Consider the following 15,604-nt stretch of genomic DNA (forward strand, 5'->3'; position numbering starts at 1 on the left):
TAACCACGATAAAATGTCCTATTACAATATTAAATTGTGATTTTCAAAAATAAAACTTATAAAAAATGTGTATTTCAGTTCTTTTTGAAAATTTCCATCTAATTTTAACAAAACCATGATAATATTGATAACCGTGATAACTTTGGTCACTATAATCATGATATGAAATGTTCATATTGTCCCATCCCTAGTTGCGCATGTGTGTGGCGGGTCTATTAAAAGAAGGTCCGGATTCTATTGCGTGTTTGTTAAGGTGATTTTAATGTCAACATTGGCTTTCAGAGATCATGGACCCTGCCTTTAAGTTTTACACTGGCGCGTCACAGGACCAGAGGAAGACGAAAGTTTGTGGTTTAAAAGTGCATATTTTTTATTTTTCTAGCCAAAAATGACAATCGTTTTGCTAGATAGGACCCTTATGCCTCGTTTGGGATTGTTAAGAGTCCTTTGAAACTGCAATTTTAAACTGCATTAAAACTGTTAAGTGTTGGGGTCCATTAAAGTCCATTCAAATGAGAAAAATCCTGGAATGTTTTCCTCAAAAAAAATGAAAAACAAAGAAAGACATCAACATTTTGGATGACATGGTGGTGAGTAAATCATCTGGATTTTTTTAAAGAAAATTGACTAATTCTTTAACTCAGTAACTATGTTTAATTTGTGTGTCCCATTTGTATTCTTACCTCGTGAAGTTTGTAGTCAGACCCTAAGCTGTCGCCATATTCGCTGCTGGCTTTGGCTCTTAGCAGCGTAACATTGCCGTGATACTTTGAGGCTGGAACGTATCCGTCAGCAGCCTTGAGTTTGTAGTAAAAGGTCGATGCAGCAAAGTGAAGCAAATCTCGACTGACGTTCTTATGGCTGGATGTGATCAGATCCACAGCCTTGTTTACGCGAGCCTCCAGGTCTGACAAAGGTAACAACGTCTCCAAAAGCTAAAATGTGGAAGGGATAGCAAATCTGCATTAGCCTTTAAAAAATAATTAAACTGTCACAAATTAATACAGTATATATATATATATATATATATATATATATATATATATATATATATATATATATATATATATATATATATATATATATATATATATATATATATATATATATATATATATATATATATATATATATACACACAGTTCTACCTTGTTGTACTCAATTCCGGTGAATTGCTGTATGAAGGCGCACAAAGCTTCGGTCTCCGCTTCAGACTCCTTGCCAGGGGTCAATTTGGCCCTGTAGCTCTAAATAAATTAAAACAAATAAAAGGTTAATATGCGACTTCAACACAATGTTTGTAATAGTAATTTCTGAGCCGTTTATTTACCTGTGTATATGCCGCCACATAAGAATGTGATCCGTCAAACAGAAACAGGTATTCAACGGGACATTTGGCTGCCTGCAGCTGAGAGCACATCTCAAAAGCCACGCATGCGCCAAAAGAGTACCCAGCAATGCGATACGGCCCCTCCGGCTGCACCTGCCTCACACAATCCACGTAGTATGAAGCAAGACTCTGGATACTGTCGAGTGGAGCAGCTACGGATGGACAAAACACAGAAGAGAGAAAGTGAAACCCAAATGCTACCCAAATGCTTTAACGGTTTAAACGGTGCGTGTTTGTACCTTTGGTGCACTGCAGTCCATAGCACGGCACGCTAAGCTTGGCAGTGAGAGTCCGGAAGGCTGAGATGGAGCCCTCGATGGGGTGAATGAGAAATAAGGGCCTTTCTGCACTCTGGACCTCATTCAGCGAGGTAACAGTGGGGTCATCCGGGTTCACAAGTATCTGGTTCAGATCTGATTCGAGCAGAGCCTGAGCACCGGAACGCTTTGCGGGAGAAGATCGGGATTCTGAAAAAAAAAAAAAAAAGGAAAAATCATTGCAGAATGATGCCACTTTGCTCTTTTCTTCTTTTCTGTATGTTAAAATAACTGTGTGTCTGTTTAGTCACATGCTCACCTTCTGAGCCTCCTGATTGGCTGGATAGCTCCCTTAGCTTGTTAATGGTTAGTTGTCGGATTTCCCTCATCGCCATGACAATGTCATAGTCCCTCTCCAATGTTTGTCTAACCTCCACGCCCATTAGGGAGTCAAGACCCAAATCGGCCAATGAGGCGTCAGCGTTCAGACTGCTCACATCGCGCACACCTGAGTAGAAAAGGTGCAATTTTAAAATATTGGTAGGTGGGAAATTATAGTTTCCAAAACATTTAATGATGCTTGTCACATTGCATTAACTAGAGATGTGTTAAACTTCCAGATTGATGACATCATTGTAGACTGCACAATAAGTCCAACACACTTCAAAAGTCTTACCTAGAATGTGAGCCACAGCCTCAACCAGGTCCTTCTGTCCACCTCCGTCTCCTTTGGCGACTACAACCCTCTCTGCCAGCACGAAGCTGGACATTACAGGCCTCTGCTGACACAGGAACCTATCCAGCACCTCCAAACAGGAAGCCATCCGCTGGGGCAACGTTCCACCAATTACTGAATCATTGCCACCCATGGTCTCCAAAACGACACCGACATCACCAATGGCACCCCACTGTATGGCCAGGCCCGGCAGGTTGTCATGACGACGTTGCTCGCACACTCGCTCCATAGTGGAGTTGGCGAATCCGTAGTTGCTCTGGCCAGCGTTACCGCGACCACAACTCACCGAGGAGAAAACCACAAACTGTTGAAGCTGTGGACACTTCTGCCTAGTCACACTGTGGAAACAAAAAGTAATTCATTAAATTGATCAAATGGGTATGACCAAATAACTAATCCTGTGTCACACCTACCGGTCAAGATTGATGGTTCCATCGTATTTGGGTTTATTGACGTCGATGAACTCCTGTGGAGTCAGATTCTCTAACATGCCATCTTTAAGAACCTAAACGAGAGAGAAAGTTAGTGACCTTTACATCAAATGATGCTGAAAGTAGTAAACTGAAAGTAGATGTTACCATAGCGAGGTGGAAGATGCCACCAACTGGTCCCAATCGGCAAGCTTCGGTGATGAGCCGCTCCGTTCCTTCCAGGGTGCTGACATCACTTGTGGAAACGAGGACCTGGATGCCCATGGCCTGCCACTCCCGAACACGCTTGGCCTGATATCCTGTTAAAATAACACGCATCAATGCCTGCACATCTTCACCTGACCAGTCAAGCGAATGATAAAATGTAGAGTTTTTGTAGCTCAACTAGTATCGCATTGCATGGGAATCAAACCCAGGACCTATGCTATGCGCTGGTGCCAAATGCATAAATTTACATTAACATTTAGCAGACGCTTTGTCCAAAGTGACTTACAAATGAGGTAACAATAGAAGCAATTATAGCAACACAAGAACAGCAATACATAAGTGCACCAGAGATAATCCATGTTTTTGAATGACAGAACCCAGGGATGTCATGTATATCGAAAAGAGCAGTGGTCCAAGCACGGAGCCTTGAGGTACCCCGGAATCGAGACGTTGGGGTTCAGAGACGTCATAAATAATATAGACGGCAAGGTAACATTCTCAAACACGAAAGCATTATCTAATAAAATCTGCTTACCATTGCGGATGCCAGACCGGGATGTCAGCACCAGTTTGCGAGCACCTCTCTCCGTGAGCCAATGAGCCAGCTCCAACCCAAAACCACCTAGACCTCCAGTGATGATGTATGAGAGAGATGCAGGACAGAAGGTACGGCAGATAGCGGGGATGGAAAGAGGAGATGTTGCAGAAACGGTGCTGCTCTTCTCTTCCGAGCGTACCTGAGAGATTGAAGATCAAAGATTGAAATAAAGGAGTAATAAGATAAGTTAGTTGGTGCCACTGGTTCACCAAACATTACTTCCTGAGCCGATTCCAAAACATTTAGCAAAGTTCTTACCTGCAGTAGGACCTTGCCGATGTGCTTGCCCTGAGCCATGTAGCGGAAAGCATCCTCCACTTGGTTTCTCTCAAAGACAGTGGTGCGTAACGGCTGCACCACCCCACTGTCAATTCCAGTCTTTAAGAGCTCGGATACCTCCTCCCATTCCCTGTTTCCCTCTTCGAACAAAGCATCAAGCAGGATGCCATGAAAAGCCACGTTCTTGAGGAACAGAGCCATACCTAAGAGATATGTAATAATAGGATTTAGTATGCGACACATGAACATATAGTGAAGAATGAGGTAGGCAGATTGTGGGACGTACCCAGCGGTGTGTTGTTGGAGAGGTCATATTTGCCGATCTCCAGGAAACGGCCATGTCTGGCCAAGCAACGCAAGCTCGCTTGCAGTTTCTCTTCGGCAAGCGAGTTAAGCACCAGGTCAACTCCTTAGAAACACACAAATAACAGATAGTAAAGCTACTATCTAGCAAAGATATTAGACACGATGCTTTACATAAACGGTCACAGATCACAGACCTTTGCCTTGAGTGTGGAGCAACACATGCTGTTCAAATGACGCATCTCTGGAATTAGCAAAGGATTCAGCAGTGAGCTGAGGGAATCTCTCCTGCAGGTACGCTCTCTTCTCTCCTGAACCTGTCAATCAAAACCAGATGCACAAAAAGAAAAATCAACATATCGCCGATTATCACGGTTTTGATTTGAACAAGAAGGAAAAGTGTGGCACTCACCCACTGTTGTGAAGACCCTGCAGCGCATGCTGAGTGCGATGGCAATGGCTGCCTGCCCCACCCCTCCAGAGCCCGAGTGGATCAGCACGCTTTCTCCAGACCTCAGACGTCCTCTCACCACCAGAGAGTAATACGCCGTGGCGTACACCACTGGAACGGAGGCGGCCTGCTCCAACGTCCTGCACATAACCACAGGTTTGCTTAGTATTCGTGCATTTTGGTCATAATTTAGTAGTGTTTGATTTAGGAGTGTTCCTGAGGCTCACTCAATTGGTAGAGCATGGCGCTAAATTTAAGTGTCTCACCAGCTTGTAGGTACATCCCACAGGAAGCGTTTGTCTGCATCCACACATGTGGCCAGGCCTTTAGCTGGCAGTAAACCCATCACACGTTGACCACTGGGGTCTCGCCCTGAAAACTCCATTCCCAGCATGCACTGCTGCAGTGCTACATCTCCTGCACAGACAAAACAAAAATAATCAAAACTCTTTACATTTTTTGTGTGTAAGCATTTACAAAAATTGGATGGGGTACGAACCAGGAATGGCGTCTGGAGGTAGTTTGCCCGTGGCCAGCATGATGTCTCTAAAGTTGAGGGAGGCGTAGTAGACACGGCACAGCTGCACGTTAGGGTTTGAAGGGACAAAGTGACGCAGCGGTGAAGCGATCCAGCGCAATGATGAGAGATCACCCCGTGTCAGGACATTCACATACGCCTGCTCGGTTAACTCCTCACTCAGATCTACATAAACACACAGGACAGAAAATAATCATAACATAAAAAAAACAGATACAAGTGATGTTCACCCTAGTTAAAAGGAAAACACCACCATTTTTCAATATTTTACTGTGTTCTTACCTCAATTTAGATGAATTAATACATACCTGTCTTTTTTCAATGCGTGCACTTTTAATCTTTGAACAGCGCTTTGTGAATGTGTTAACATTTAGCCTAGCCCCATTCATTCTTATGGCTCCAAACAAAAGTTTTATTTTGTGCCACCATACTTACTCGTGTAACTACTCATGTAACAGTCTTTAAATAGGGAAAACATGGAAGTGTTTGGTGGATTTTAAATTCATCCCTGTTTGGAGCCATAGGAATGAATGGGGCTAGGCTAAATGCTAATACATTAACGACACGCTGTACAAAGATTAAGTGTACGCATAAAAAAAAGGTATGTATTACCTCTAAGTTGAGTAAGAACATAGTAAAATATAAAAAAACTGGTGTTTTCCTTTAAAGACATAATAATGCTTTCCGTTTCACCTTTAGAGAGCAACTGGTGCCTGAAAACGCCCCACTTCCCATCACGATACACATTCATCATCAGATCTTTCTGCAACACTGCCTCCAAGTCCTTATGGGTAGAAACAAGGGAGGGGACTGGAGCGCTTTTACTTAGATTAGAAACAAACGCACACCTGTCGGGGAGAGAAAGTACTTATTAATATCACCAACCCTGCTGTGGACTTACTAAAATCACGCAAAATATAAAAACCGTACAATAGCCCTGACTGTCAATAATATAATGCATGTATGAAACACAGATAGTGTCTTTAATGGGTGCACTGTAAATGGACGAACCGTATGCGGTTTCCTCCAGGCTCCTGTCTGAGGCAGTTCACCATCCCGACCACTCCATTATGACCATGAGTGGCCGTCAGCCAGACCGGGCTATCAGATGACGTCGCCAAAGTGCTCTGATGAGAAACAGAGATGAATGTGGATGGATAAAAAATGATATCTTAAATGGGTTAACTTTCATTCCAATGTGTGAGGTAAAAATAAACAAGTTATTTATATTTCTGAAGGAAATATAAGTGATGTAAACACTGTAGATCATTGTCAGGGCATTACTATGTGTTTCTTGAGTGGTTTCTAAGTGGTTTCTTATTGGCCAAAATCAATTAAACCTACCCCCTACTTTTCTGGGCAGGATTTTTTACTTGTTTGTTTTATTGTCTTCCGGATCCCTCCTCTCTTCCTCAAAATTTCTCTTTACCAAGTTGGACTCCAGTCCGTAGCACACACTACATGGAACTAGTTATGCTGCATGCACAATGTACAAAAGACTGTATAAAACAATGGACGTAGTGTCCATGACGTCAACTGTAGGTTTCCAAAGAGAATATTTTAAGCCCGAAGAAGTGGGCGGAGCAATCTTGGCAGTGCATCACCGTGGGTCCCTCCCAGTTAACCGAAAATGGGCAAAGAGGAAGGATGTGGGTGGAGCTGTGGTACCCGGTGGCTGAAACCACGCCCTCCTAACTCGACAAGAGTGACGGGTAGATTTCTATTTCTATGGGGTTGATTCACATTTGGGGCCAGCCTCTAGCAGCCAGTTGATGAAATGGAGTTTAAAGGGATTGTTCACCCAAAAATGAAAATGATGTCATCATTTACTCACTCTCAAGCCAAAAGTTTAGTTTACCTTACAGAGTGGAATCTAATAAGAAGCTTAAGTGTAGAATTATGTCATGAAAAAACGTTGATCCGTATTGGCTAAAGATTGCACTTTTAAATGCTTATTTCTTCTAAATGTAAATTTTGTCAATGTTTTGGAGCCCTCTATAGACAACCTTAAGGCAAACGTATTTATAGAGTACTAAAAAAGTACATTTTGATTACATAGGGACTTTAACGCTTTCACCGCGACTTTTCATAGAGATCCTATTCAGAGCGATCTTTTAAACAGACACGGACATGCAGCCGCTTGCCATAGGGCAATACTTCCGGGTTTAAAAAGTAGCGGAAGGATAATAGCGGTATTGCGGAAAGACGGAAAATCTCGTCATTGGCGGGGAAGCGTTTTCTCTTAATTGACGAGATATCTCGTCAATGGCGGGGAAAGAGTTAAGATACATTAAGTGTGATTCTTGCCTTCGCACCTGGACCACTGCGCCATTAAAGGGACACTCCACTTTTTTGAAATTAAGCTTATTTTCCAGCTCCCCTAGGTAAACATTTAATTTTTACAAGTGCAGCGCCCAAAAATAGTCCCCTTGGTTACTTTCAATAGCATGGGACTATTTTCGGCTGCTGCGTAATTTGATTGCGCCTGCTGCAGCCACGTTACTGCAGCAAAGTCCTTGAGATTATTACGCCAGAATGTCAGTATAGTTCCTAGCCATATCTGCCTAGAAAATCGCAACTTTTAATATTTCGTCGGTCTTAGTACACAATGTAACTACAGAAGACTCAAGTTTTAAATAGGAAAAATATCAAAACTCTTTGGTTATTTTTGAGTGCGATGCTAATGGTCTAATCAGATTCAATGGATTATGCTAAGCTATGCTAAAAGTGGTACTGCCAGACCCGGAGATCAGCTAAATGGATTCCAAAACTGTAAATATCAGATGTTTAACTCTAGAGGAGTATCCCTTTAAAACTTACCTTTAGCATCTCCACCCATTTGTAGTCAGTGGAGTCCACAGAAATAGTAATGGGCTGTTTTTGAGGGATCTGTCGACGGCAGAGGAACAGAGCTGAGCCGTAGTATGATTTTCTTAGCATGACCACATTTAAAGACGCCTGCTGGAAGAGCTTCTCCCATTCAGCCTGAAAACAGAGACGAAACAAAATTAAAGAAAAAGATAAACAATAAGAAGTTATTATTCGTACAAACACCTTTAATTTCATGTCATGAATGTTGGCAAGACAAAATGTTGTGTCTGCCCCAAGCACTTGTATATTAGCTCGCACCTGAGTCAACAATCCATCCCGGTTATTTTGAGATGTGAGGAAGGCTACCGTCTCCCCCAGAGTTTCTCCACTCAGTAAGGTGTGGAGCAACACAAAACCGCCCTCCCTTGCAGCAGAAGCCATGTTCTCTATCATCAATGAAGGGTTCGCCACAGGTCCTACCGCAGCGTTACATACAACAAGATCAGCCCCGACCAAACCGCCTGTTGCCGGGCCCTGCAGAGGATCCCACTGAGCAGACGAAATGCCCTGCTCCTCCAGGGAGCTCTGGTGGGCATTCAGCCGATCAGTGGAGATGTCCGAAGCAGTGTAGTCCAGACGCAACATTGGCTGGATGTTGAGGAGGTTAACAGCCCGGGAAAAGACACGACCATCGGTGGATAAAGCCTATCAGACAATAGCAAACAATCAGAATTCAGGATTTCACGATCTTTCTCTCTCAGTAAAACCATCTATTCAGTGTACCTCCAGAACTTTGAGTTTTCCAGCTGTGCTGTTCTCCAGAGCCGTATCCAAGCAGTGCCGTAACGCCTGAGAGTCCAGCAGGCCGTTCAGCAGAGGGTCGTTCAGCAGACAGTCCCTCTCCTTCTGCACCGTCTGTTCCAGCTCAGAGCGCAGGTTACCGTTCAGCTCCAGCCCGCACAGAAGCGACAGCAGCCGCAACAGACCTTTCTCTGCCTCCGCACCAATCAGCTGTCCCTCCGCAACATCATCTAATCCAGGGATTGAGATCTTTACTCCCTGATTGGCCAGCTTCTTCTGGAGACGCTGTACTAGACCTGTGCAATCAAAGTGTAATATCTGAGAAACACTTCACATGGAAGACACAGCTTTTAGCTGTTTTTTAACTAGCATTGTGTTAGCCACGCTAAAGGTCATGGGTTCAATCACAAGAGAACATACATGCATTAAAGCATATGGGTTGAATTCACTGTATGCTGCTTTGGATAAAAGCTTCAGCCAAATGCATAAATGTAAAAATTTACACTGCCTGTAAGTGACTCAATTCCGACTTATTTTTCCACTCAAGTGCCACAGATCGGACATGACCCACGGACGTGCAAGCTGGAAAAAGCAAATAGATACCGATATTCTCTGCTCGGTTTCAGGCCTCATTCATATGTGGAAATAAATCGGATAGAAATCAGATACATGCAGTCGCGTCCGCAATGTAAGCGGACAAATCGGACATTCCCATGTCAAGACGTGTCGTGCCTCATTGAAAATGCGACAATGGCACAAGACACAAACTTCGCGATTGTACGGATCTTCTTAGCAGCGCATCTCCGTGTGCCTGCTCCACTCCTTGGATTAATGTTTAATGTCTTATTACAGAAATAAATCTCTAAAAACCTTGTATAATCAATTTGTCTGTGTCCATTGCATATCGCAACGTTTTACTTCCTCTGTGATTTTAGCCGTTCCGGGTCAGAATATCTACCTTGGATTGTTTCGCTTAGGGTTTAGTGTAAATGCTAATATCCGATACGAGACGCTTTTAACGGATCAGTCATTAAATCGGAATTAGACATCAAGATCTGCAGTTTAAATCCAGCCTAAAAATTTGAAAAAACACAACCCCGGATGTAACATTTGGGGCAAAAATTAAATATTACAATAAAAAATTATGCATTTTTTTTCATTTATGCAGTTGCCAGATGCTTTAATTCAAAGCACTTACTGATAAAATGTATACCTTAAAATGTACTGTATATGGGTTTCCTGGAAATCAAACCCATGACATTTTGCACAGCTCAACCAACTGAGCTACAGGAACACATTTTATTTTGTTATATTTAATTTTTTATTTGTTACTCCTTAATGCATTGTAACACGACTATTTGTATATCAACATTTACTAAAGATAATTAAAGGAACAGTATGTAAGAAATTTATATCAATTAATCATAAAATGGCCCTGATATGTCACTAGACATTCAGAAATAATTTTCATTTCAAATACTTATATCACTGACAACAGTGGTCTGGCCAGAATATTGTCATTTAAAATTGGAGTTGCAGCTCTCAACTGATGTTTATGTTGTCATTTTGTGTATTGGCCACCAGTTGGGTGATTGCAGTACCAGTTTTAGCCACAAGTTTTGTTATTGCAATACCAGTTTTGGCCACAATCCTACATACTGTTCCTTTAAAGCAGTAATTCTCAAAGTGTGGTCCGCGGACCACTAGTGGTCCGCAAAACCCCCTAGTGGTCCGCCAAAAGATGACCTAAATTAGGCAAGTGTTTATACCAGGGCTATTCAATTGGCGGCCCGCGGGTCAGACCCGGCCCCCAAGGTAATTTGATCCGTCCCTTTATGTAGTCTGTAAAAAAGACATCTCTAGAATAAATTTAGTAAGTTAGACAACGGGCCCTACAGTTACGAGTTTATGCGCGTGCGTCTGTTTCATACAGCATGAGCTGCAGAGCGCGAGTCACGTGACTGGTGCGAGCAGCTGTGTCACGTGTTTATATTCGCGCTTTGGTCCACAAGTTCAACGCGATCGCCTCCCCCGCTCGCGCCCGCGTCTCAAGACGCGATAGCTGACTGTGGTGAGTTAAGAGACCGGACTCTATGGCTGTTTTAACTTTATTTGTTGTATTTCCAGCTTTAAAACACTGCTTTTTCCGACAATTGTTGTCTGATAAGTCTGCTAAATTATGACTTGCTTATCAACAATAACATTTACGTTACATGTCTTAATAAATTAAACTGCTGTTTTTCCAAAATTCAAAGCATCCTTCTCACACAATAATGCAATTTAAACGAGTAACAGTTCATTTGCACCACTGTATGCGTATCGTGCTGACAAACATACACCTGATTTCACTGCTCTTGCGAAATCTAAAAACATATTCTGTCTTATTAGAAGCTAGCCTAATGTTTGCCAATTATTAAGATGGCTGTTGTTGTTGAAATAGGGCTACTGTGATAATTAGCTTTGACAAAAAACTGCATGAAACAATGTTATGTTCCATGTTATAAACTTTTTTGATATGTGCACTGTGCACAAGTGAGTAAATGAGTTAAATTCTCAATGAGTGTGATATGGATCTTATTTACCTATTTAAATGTAGAATAAAGCTTAATGTCAAGCATAAACTGAAAGCAGCTAAAATCCACAGATCTATTAGTTTTGTAATGTACTAGTTTTTGTTTCATGTGTAAAATCCCTGTAATTTCAGTGATTTTGGACATTAAGGGGAATTTTTTTCAGCATTATATTGTTACCATAGATACAACCATAAACTTCACAAACCCACCACCTCAGTTTTAAATTAATGGCTCTTTGGAATGACATTAAGTGGGACCTAGGCTGTAACAGTATGTTTAATTGCAGTTTTTTTTCATTTTACATTTACTTTTTCAAATGAAATAAAATTCATATAATAATTTCTGAACATAGCATTGCATTTGTGTTTAAAAAATTTGTTTTTGACTTAAAACAGTTGCATATTAAACTTAAATTTAGCTTATCCTTTTTATTTTGTTGTTTTTTTGGGGGCGTGTTAGAGTCAGATTCTGTTAGGTGGTCCTCAGAAAAATATTGGAAGATGAAGTGGTCCTTGGGCTGAAAAAGTTTGAGAAACACTGCTTTAAAAAAAAAACACCACCATTTTTCAATATTTTACAATGTTTTACCTTAACTTAGATCAATTATTTTTCACAAGTTACTTCACAAGTAACCATGGTGGCACAAAATAAAACAAGCAGATTTTTTAAGCGGATAAAAAAATGAGAACTATATTGTATGGCAGAAGAGCACTTAGTTTGCAGCACTTCAACCTCGGGTGCAGTAATATTGACGGCGCGCCAAGATCGAAGTGCTGCAAGCTAAGTGCTCTTCCGATGTCAATTGTTACGGACATAATGGTAATAAAAAAATTGATAAAAAAACTAAAAAAGTGCTCTTCCGTCATACAATATGGTTCTCATTTTTTATCCCCTTAAAAAAAAATCACCACGTTTTATTTTTTGCCACCATACTTACTCATGTAACTACTCATGTAACAGTCTTTAATTAGAGAAAACATGGAAGTGTTTGGTGGCTTCTAAATTCATCCCTGTTTGGATCCTAAGGAATGTATGGGGCTAGGCTAAATGCTAACACATTTCACCACGCGCTATACAAAGATTAAGTGCACACATTGAAAAAAGATAGATATGTTTTAATTTGTCTAAGTTGAGGTAAGAACATAGTAAAATATTGAAAAACTGTGGTGTTTTCCTTTAAATATTTCCCAGAATGCATCAACAAGTTGCAAAGGTCACTGAACGCTACAAAAATGTCATGCTGCATTTCTAAATGATGTTCACAATATAAAGAAGGCCAAATCCTAACATGCCTTTGCAATGCCTCAGCTGCTCTCCAAGCTTCTCACTGCTCCTCAGACAATCTGACTCCACATATGGAACAAAGGCAAACTCCTCCAAAGTGGGCGGAGTCTGCTGCTGTTGGCGACGTGGTGCCACGGTAGCGTGAAGGCCGCAGATCTGAACTCCTCCGGCTGTGATGTTATCCAGGCAACGGTTAACATGGACATCAGCGGCTGGAAGCAAAGTGTGAAGTTTCAGGAACATTTCATATTAGTCAACTGAGACTTGGAGACGGGTGGAGCGTGTTTTATACCTTTCTGGTCATCAGTGTACTCTTTTAATTTCTCCTCGTGAAGTATGGGGTCCACACACACAGAGCGGATACGCGTTGGCAGTCTCAAGCTACGACCGGGCAGCCCCACCACGATCATTTGTAGCATGGTGTCCAAAAACGTTACCCAGTTACCCGTCCAGTGAAGCTTTCCAGAGTCACCTATCAGAATGCACATTAAAAAAAAATGTGTTTTAGTCAGTATTATCTCCCAAATTTAAAAATGTGAAATGCATTTATAGTTAAAAGTATTACCAGCATTGTTGGATTCAAGGATGCCCTGGAAGGTTTTGCCATAGTCATATCCACGCAGACGCAACTCTTTATAGATGTCTCCAGATTTCAAACGCAGTTTAGGGTCTTCCTGGTCTGTCGTCATTGGCTTGGTTAACTCAGCATGGAAGGTGTCAAGTGCAGCATCCTCCAAAACGATTACCCTACCTGTGACCACCGAGGATGTTGTTAGTGTCTTGCAAAAAAAAAGTGGAAATGAACTAAAAATTGAAATGGAAACTCACCACTGACGGCTAGGTTTCCATTCTCGGACACTTCAAAACGGTTTGTGGCAGGCATGAGCCGCACCTCCAACTGTACAGACCCTGATACAGCAAACACAAAACAATGCAGCCATTCAGATCAGACAACGCTAAACCTACTTTAAACCACTCGATCCAAAGTGTAAAAAACACCTTTTACCTGTCTTGGGTAGGATGGTGGCTCTATGGATGGTGACGTCTTCAAATGTAACAGGGGTGCGTTCCATGACTGTGCCCAGAGATCTCATCAGAGTCCTCCAGGCTAAAACCAGATACCCTGTGGCTGGGTACAGCACTCGTCCATCAATGCAATGACCGATCATGTAGTAATCAGGAGACTCTGGGTTCATATCTGTACAAAACATACAAAAAGTATATATTGAATGCAACTCTATAAAGCTGCAAGACAGCATCGTAATTCACATGACAAAACTACACACCAATATTGTAGACGGTGGCTGAGGTGGACCCCCCTGAACCAGCAGGGAAGTCCTCCACCTTTGGCACATCCCAGATTTGGGAATGATCCCATTGAATGTGAGGAGAGATGAGTGGGGTACCCTTAGGTACAGGGTATTTCACAGACGGATACAAATTATTACTGTCCACGTTAATTCTGCAATGATATACATAAGTTAGTTATATCACCAACATTACAAATGCATGCGAATCAGTTTTTTTTTATAAACGTGAAAGTCAAATACGAACCCATTCATGTACATCTTGCCCACATGAGACAGGAAGAACTCCAGATTGTTGGCATGTCCTCTTTTCATGAGAGGTAGAATGGAGCATGTGGGTTTTAGGCTTCGCTTCAGGATGGCCTGTGGGTGGATCAAAGATACATTTATAGGAAATCTTCAAAGTATAAACGCTGAATGGAACCAAGTGAGGGTAATTCTAGATCACCTGCAGCAAGGCGTGCGGAGCGATTTCGATCACCACCGCGTTGTCCGGCACAAGGTTAAGTCCCTCCTGAAAGAGAACAGGACTGACCAAGTTATTGACGTGGTACTCGGCAGAAGAGTAAAGTGCTAGTGGGGACTCCCAGTCTGCCTGTGGGATGGATGTGCTGATCCAACGTGCTGAACGAGGTCTTGGGCTCTTAATGACCTATGAGAATATAAACAGATACTTAAAGTCAGCGCTTATTTGTTTTGTAAGAAAAGTACATACTAGATGCTTCCAAAGTGTCTTACTGATAAAATGTATAGTTCAAACACCATGTATGTGATTTCTTGGGCAGTGTTGGGGAAAGTTACTTTTAAAAGTAATGCATTACAATATCAAGTAAGTTACTTTATATTTTTGCTTAGTAGTCCTAAAAACGGGCTTCATTTTCATTATGCAAAATACACTTTGTCTAACCCAGCTTACAAGCATGCAGAAATCTCAAAGGTTTCACAACCACAACTATAATATTTTCTGATGTGTAATGGACACCAGGGGTCACTGTGACATTGCAACGGTCCATTTACTCACCTTCTGCAGTGCAGACAGGAGGGCAGGAGCGATGGAAGCCATATAATACGAATGAAAAGCAACGCCAGCGCTTCGTACTTCTTTGGCAAACACGCCGCTCTCCTTCAGCTCGGCAACAAACTTGGTGACAGACTCCTGAATAAGCAAACAAATACTGTTAGTAGCTACTACAGAACTACAGGGGCAACTTTTCAGTAGGGATGCAGATGGAAAGCATACCTGAGGGCCTGAAATGGTAACCGTGTCTTCAGCATTGTGACAAGCAGGAACGACACCCTGTGGGCACTGAGCTTTACATTCTTCCCAAGTTAGGCCTAGGGAAAGTGGATGGGAATCATTGGAAAGATTATTTTTATTACTACAGCCTCTATTTAAAGGAATATTCCATTTTCTTAAAAGAAAAATCCAGATAATTTACTCACCACCATGTCATCCAAAATGTTGATGTCTTTCTTTGTTCAGTCGAGAAGAAATTATGTTTTTTGAGGAAAACATTGCAGGATTTTTCTCATTTTAATGGACTTTAATAGAGCCCAACATTTAATACTTAACTCAACACTTAACAGTTTTTTTCAACGGAGTTTCAAAGGACTCTAAACAATCCCAAACGAGGCATA

At 41.8% G+C, this 15,604-nt stretch overlaps 1 protein-coding gene across 1 annotated transcript in view; it reads right to left on the bottom strand.

Moving 5' to 3' along the window:
• fasn (fatty acid synthase) overlaps positions 1-15,604 on the bottom strand; it is a 29,737-nt gene that overhangs the window by 599 nt on the left and 13,534 nt on the right. Inside the window, exons 12-41 of the mRNA XM_065262798.2 lie at positions 15,207-15,301; positions 14,988-15,122; positions 14,415-14,618; positions 14,214-14,329; positions 13,946-14,121; positions 13,666-13,857; positions 13,488-13,568; positions 13,225-13,410; positions 12,952-13,131; positions 12,668-12,871; positions 8,785-9,098; positions 8,320-8,706; positions 8,011-8,175; positions 6,202-6,317; positions 5,884-6,038; positions 5,152-5,355; positions 4,919-5,069; positions 4,614-4,792; positions 4,399-4,518; positions 4,185-4,307; positions 3,878-4,101; positions 3,557-3,758; positions 2,962-3,113; positions 2,797-2,888; positions 2,324-2,721; positions 1,967-2,155; positions 1,630-1,857; positions 1,331-1,542; positions 1,149-1,247; positions 684-935 (exon numbers count right to left, since the gene is read on the bottom strand). Coding sequence (XP_065118870.1) covers positions 684-935; positions 1,149-1,247; positions 1,331-1,542; positions 1,630-1,857; positions 1,967-2,155; positions 2,324-2,721; positions 2,797-2,888; positions 2,962-3,113; positions 3,557-3,758; positions 3,878-4,101; positions 4,185-4,307; positions 4,399-4,518; positions 4,614-4,792; positions 4,919-5,069; positions 5,152-5,355; positions 5,884-6,038; positions 6,202-6,317; positions 8,011-8,175; positions 8,320-8,706; positions 8,785-9,098; positions 12,668-12,871; positions 12,952-13,131; positions 13,225-13,410; positions 13,488-13,568; positions 13,666-13,857; positions 13,946-14,121; positions 14,214-14,329; positions 14,415-14,618; positions 14,988-15,122; positions 15,207-15,301 — 5,531 coding nt within the window. The remainder of the gene's footprint in view (positions 1-683; positions 936-1,148; positions 1,248-1,330; positions 1,543-1,629; positions 1,858-1,966; positions 2,156-2,323; positions 2,722-2,796; positions 2,889-2,961; positions 3,114-3,556; positions 3,759-3,877; positions 4,102-4,184; positions 4,308-4,398; positions 4,519-4,613; positions 4,793-4,918; positions 5,070-5,151; positions 5,356-5,883; positions 6,039-6,201; positions 6,318-8,010; positions 8,176-8,319; positions 8,707-8,784; positions 9,099-12,667; positions 12,872-12,951; positions 13,132-13,224; positions 13,411-13,487; positions 13,569-13,665; positions 13,858-13,945; positions 14,122-14,213; positions 14,330-14,414; positions 14,619-14,987; positions 15,123-15,206; positions 15,302-15,604) is intronic.

This window comes from Paramisgurnus dabryanus, chromosome 1 (assembly GCF_030506205.2).
Source record: "Paramisgurnus dabryanus chromosome 1, PD_genome_1.1, whole genome shotgun sequence".
NCBI lineage: Eukaryota > Metazoa > Chordata > Actinopteri > Cypriniformes > Cobitidae > Paramisgurnus > Paramisgurnus dabryanus.